This window comes from Myotis brandtii, unplaced genomic scaffold (assembly GCF_000412655.1).
Source record: "Myotis brandtii unplaced genomic scaffold, ASM41265v1 scaffold404, whole genome shotgun sequence".
Taxonomy (NCBI): Eukaryota; Metazoa; Chordata; class Mammalia; order Chiroptera; family Vespertilionidae; genus Myotis; species Myotis brandtii.
The window spans coordinates 387,343-392,866 of NW_005365520.1; the positions used below are offsets into that span (position 1 = coordinate 387,343).

The window sequence follows — 5,524 nt, forward strand, 5'->3', positions numbered from 1 at the left end:
AGCATCCCCAGAGTGTTGTGGGGCGCCGGCAGCATCTGAGGAGCGTCGCGGGGTGGCGGACATGGCCCTGATGGCAGGCTAGGCCTAGGAGACCCTACACGCACATGATTTAATCGTGCGCAGGGCCTCTAGTTTTTTAAATAAATTTAACTACATTTCATAAGCCCTGAGATTTTCAATAACTTGCCAATGATTATATACTTTTAATTTATACTTTATTCCAATTAATTTGAATCCCACATAAGCATTTAAAATTATTTACAGATGGTTGTAACTAAAACAATGATAAAATTTACTACTTGTATAGTAAGACTCCTCTAATAAGGCCTTTAACTAAGAACTGCATGTTTTATGCATTTTTTACTTGCTAGGAGCAATTCTTAAAAATTCTTAAAGTTATGATTCTCTGTCAGCAATAAGCGCTTTTCACTTTGCTACATAAATAACCAGATTCACTTTTCCCTCTCTTGTAAACAACTTTTTTTCTTCCCACAAACATAAATGTTAACAGTCCAACTGAACAGGTACCAAAAGAAACTTAGTATTTGAACAGCATATAACTATAATGACTAGCAGAAAAATATGCTCATAACAAACAGGCATTCAATAGTATTTGTTACACATGGAATGCGTGAATTGTAAGGCAGCTGTTAGGCAGATACTTTTCATCATACACCATAACTCATTTTGTTTAACAAGGGAATTCAAGGTTACCAGATTTAATTTGCCCTCAAATGTAAATCCAAGATTTTGAAATTTTAAAAACTGTTTTAACAGTTCTCAAAAAATGTAAACAAGTTAATAGTAGTTGCTACTGCAATATTAGTTGAGAGGAAAAAAAGAACAATTGCTTTCTACTAAATCATATGCACAACTGAGAAGAAATACAAACTTAAGAAGTGTTAGCTAGCCCTACCTGGTTTGGTTCAGTGGATAGAGCTTCAGCCTGCGGACTGAAGGGTCCCAGGTTCGATTCTAGTCAAGGGCACAAGCCCGGGTTGCGGGCTCAATCCCCAGCAGGGGGCGTGCAGGAGGCAGCTGATCAATGATTCTCTCTCCTCATCATTGTTTCTAATGTTTCTATCTCTCTCCCTCTCCCTTCCTCTCTGAAATAAATAAAAATATGTTTTTTTAAAAAGCGTTAGCTAATTATTATTTTCTCCAGATTTATCCTAGCAGTGCTTTTTGTTCATATATTTATCCCTGTTAACTTCTCTGAAGCTGAAAGAGAATTTTATTATCTGAATGGATTTCCCTAACTCCTTAGGTACATGTTAGTAAAAAGCTGGTATGAATATAAGGTTGTATTTTCAAGTCATGCCATGTTTATGTATTTGTTTTTTGCTGACATTAATTTTTTCCTATTGAAATGATTCTGTATATATAGAATATGAGCAAATCTGCCAACTTACTATGTATGAGATTGCTTGCTTATAATATTCAGTTTTTGTTGATAGCTTTGAAGCATATTGCACACTTGTCATCTAGAGTATTAATAAGTAACTTACTCTTTTTAGAAAGGATACACTGACAAATTCTTAAGTGAATGGCTTTGGCCAAACATTTTTAGGATGTCACAGGACAATAGCAATGGCAAAAACATTGACGATACAGTTCATGGTTCGGTTCTCCCATCTCACAGTACAGGTTCCTGAAAATACACACACAAAAGGACTTTGAAATACCAGCAAAACAATGAAATTACCAGATAATATATTTTCATAGGTTTTAATATCTTATTTCCTGCAATCTGTTAAATGTTAATATTTCATATTTGTCTGAAGACATACTTGTTATAGTTAGATACGAAGCAATTCTATTGATAAAGTTTTTTCAGAATTAGAAATAAATAAGCATTTGACAATAAGTATACTGTTTGACTTTGTTAGTAGTTGGATTTTGTTTGAATCAGCTTAAGGTCTCTTACCATCAGACGTGGTATCCCAAAAGCATGAGCTGGCTGTGTGAAAGCCATATGCACTCCTCTGGACCACTGCACAGGTCACTAAAAATAAAGTCACAGAGTGAGGATGCTTATAAACAAAGGAAAAGATATCCAAGATCTAAGTGTTTGAGTTTTTGGCTTTAAAAGGTGTAAAAATAATAGAAACAAAGCATTTAACAAGTAAGAATTTAAAAAATAAAAAAGCCCTCACCTTGATTATTTAACACCATGATTTTGTCCCCACTGGATCCAGTCTGTTTGTTGCCCATTGCCATAACCAGTGGTTATGTGCCCTGCCTCATGGGCATAATTCAGTCAAAGAAAATATTCCACTTTAGAAATAATTATTGTGTGGTACTTCACAGTCCTACATGTAAGGAGGCATGTGGTTACTGAAAAGTAGACAGTAGTGCCCAGTAGGTTGTGGTGGAAAGAGCTAACTGATGTAAATATAAAAGGTGATGTTACCAAGAAAATGCTTTTGAATAGCAAAAGTTATCTCTATCTTTTAGATATTATCATATATTATCTTTGGATGAATAAGTCAGAAGTCCTTTATACCCTACTAGAGGCCGGTGCACGAAATTCGTGCATGGGGTGGGGTGCAGGGCAGGGGGGAGGTCCCTCAGCCCGACCTACACTCTCTCCAATTCAGGAGCCCTCAGGGGATGTGCTACTGACAGCTTGGGCCCACTCCCCGTGGTTCTACGGGGCCTGCCTGCTCCACACCACCGGGATGGGCAAGCAGGCCCTGCTGGGTGCTGCCTGCGGGCACCACTGGCCTGCTGGGTGCTGCCTGCAGGCCCGCTTGCAGTGACAGCCCAGCAGGCCCTGCTTGGTGCTGTCTGCAGGTCGCTGCCACCACCGCTCAGAAGGCCCTGCTGGGTGCTGCCTGCAGGCCCCGCTTGCCTGCTTCCCAGTCTCCGCGGTGACTACCCAGCAGGCCCTGCTGGGTGCTGCCTGCAGGCCCCGCTTGCCTGCTTCCCAGTCTCCGCGGTGACTACCCAGCAGGCCCTGCTGGGTGCTGCCTGCAGGCCCCGCTTGCCTGCTTCCCAGTCTCCGCGGTGACTACCCAGCAGGCCCTGCTGGGTGCTGCCTGCAGGCCCCGCTTGCCTGCTTCCCAGTCTCCGCGGTGACTACCCAGCAGGCCCTGCTGGGTGCTGCCTGCAGGCCCCGCTTGCCTGCTTCCCAGTCTCCGCGGTGACTACCCAGCAGGCCCTGCTGGGTGCTGCCTGCAGGCCCCGCTTGCCTGCTTCCCAGTCTCCGCGGTGACTACCCAGCAGGCCCTGCTGGGTGCTGCCTGTGGGCCCTGCTTGCCTGCTTGCAGGTCGCCATGGCGACCGCCCAGCAGGCCTTGCTAGGTGCTGCCTGCGGTCCCAATTGCCTGCTCCCCGGTCTCCGCAGCAACTGCCCAGCAGGCCCTGCTGGGTGCTGCCCATGGGCCTGCTTGCCTGCTCATGGTTGCCACCACCACCACCCAGCAAGTCCTGCTGGGTGCTTCCTGCAGGTTGCTGCCACCACTGCCCAGCAGGCCCTGCTGGGTACTGCCTGCGGCCCCGCTTGCCTGCTGGGCTCATGTTGCCGGGGTGACGCCGCCAGCATCCTGCCCAGCCTCTATGGGCACTGCCATCTTTGTTGTGGAGTGACGGTTAATTTGCATATTACTCTTTTATTAGATAGGATTAATATCCAACTACAGTGTCTATCATTCAATTATAGTCTCTAAATACAGAGAAAATTATAAGAACAAAGGTGAGTGAACTTCTAAGGAAGGATAGTAACACTTACCAATATATTTATAAGCTTTTCCCAACTTAACCAAATGTGCTAAGGATTGTTCCACAATACTTGCAGTCCATTGGTTGATGTTGTTCTGATTATAATCTTCACCACCCAAAACTCCATCTATACACTAAAAGGGCAGAGGACAATTAAACAAATTATACAAATTGCAGCAAAAATGTATGCAAAATACAAAATGCATTTATAACCCAATAGAGCATCTTAGAAAATATGCATCTAGTAAGTATTTAGTAAGCAGTGTCTCTAATTGTTTAGGCATTTTCAAAGCATTTCCACATGCATTATCTCACTATGAGATACTACGGTCACATAAAGATAAATATGACATGGCCTCTGTTGTAAAGAACTTAATCTAGCAAAGAAGCTAATAATTCTGTAACACAGGGAAGACTAATCAAGGGTGTTAAGTTATATCATAAAAGGATTATGCCAGTAGAGATTTTAAAAGGGTGTTATAAATTGGTTAAAAGAATGGCTTTGAAACAATTGGGATTTTTTAAAAATATATTATTATTGATTTGAGAGAGAAAGGGAGAGAGAGAGAGAGAGAGAGATAAAAACATCAATGATAAGAGAGAATCACTGATTGGCTGCCTCCTGCACACCCCACACTGGGGATTGAGCCTGCAACCCAGAAATATGGCCTGACCAGGAATCAAGCCGTGACCTGCCAGTTCATCAGAAGAGGTGGCAGACGGTGGAACATAGTGGGCATCAGCTGCGGCAGGACACTGGTTGCTGTCATCAGGATGAGCCTCTGGTGGTTACTGAAAATTCTTTGCTCCCGCATGTTGTGGTCCTGCCTGCTACTCGCACCTGCTGCCAGTGGCGCCGGGCCCGATCACTCGGCCCCATCAGTGGGTGCGGGTGCGAGTGATGGATGACGGCCCTGATTGCCCTTCAGGGCTTCTCCACCTCCCACTGCTCCTGAGGGGTGATTGGCACTACTGGCGCCAGTTCCAATCGCTCTGAGCCATCAGCGGGTGCAAGTGGGCCAGTGCCATCAGCGCATGGGAAAGGCTGTGGCGGGAGCAGAGCTGCTGGCAGACAGGGGACTGGGAGCCACAGTGGAAGGGGCCAGACGGGGGCACAGAGGATGGGCTGAGACCTGCCCCTGTGCCCACTGCAGCCTTGCAGCCCACAGTTCCTTTCAGGGTGCACAAATTTGTGCCTTGGGCCCCTAGTGTATAATAATCACATTCTCATTCATATCACAGAATTGCTTAGCTATAAAACTAGCATACTTGCTATTAAAAGCAAATCATCAACAAACACTATTTCTGGGGTGCCCTATAAAAAGGAAGTTAAATAATTTTCCACAATATTTACTTCTATTCACTTCTGATATTTGATTAAGAGCACTGGTTTAGAATCACAATCTTAGGTTTTAAGATCACCACTCCCACCTACTTCCTGTGTATCCTTTTGCAAGTGACTTAACCTCCTGAAGCCCATATTTTCCTAATGCTTAAAGATATAACAGCTTCATCTCAGCAGGTTGTTGTGAGTCTGGAAGGAGATAATGAATGCCATGTGCTCAAACACAGTGATGGCCACAGAGTAATCACAATAAGTCATGCTAGATATTATTATTATCATCATAATTATCATTATTACTGCTTATTTTATTTTTCCAGTTTTATTGAAATACTAGAGGCCCAGTGCATGAAAATTCATGCACTGGAGGGGGGGGGGTCCCTCAGCCCGGCCTGCCCCCTCTCACAATCCGGGAGCCCTCAGGGGCTGGAGGCGACCCGGCAATCAGGGGAAGGCGAC

General features: G+C 44.4%; 1 protein-coding gene across 1 annotated transcript in view; it reads right to left on the bottom strand.

Annotated features, from left to right (window-relative positions):
* Positions 1 to 1,315: 1,315 nt before the first annotated feature.
* Positions 1,316 to 5,524, bottom strand: part of DYNLT3 (dynein, light chain, Tctex-type 3) — a 12,599-nt gene continuing 8,390 nt past the window's right edge. The window contains exons 3-5 of the mRNA XM_005873289.2: positions 3,734 to 3,857; positions 1,928 to 2,005; positions 1,316 to 1,651 (exon numbers count right to left, since the gene is read on the bottom strand). Coding sequence (XP_005873351.1) covers positions 1,575 to 1,651; positions 1,928 to 2,005; positions 3,734 to 3,857 — 279 coding nt within the window. The 3' untranslated portion in view covers positions 1,316 to 1,574. The remainder of the gene's footprint in view (positions 1,652 to 1,927; positions 2,006 to 3,733; positions 3,858 to 5,524) is intronic.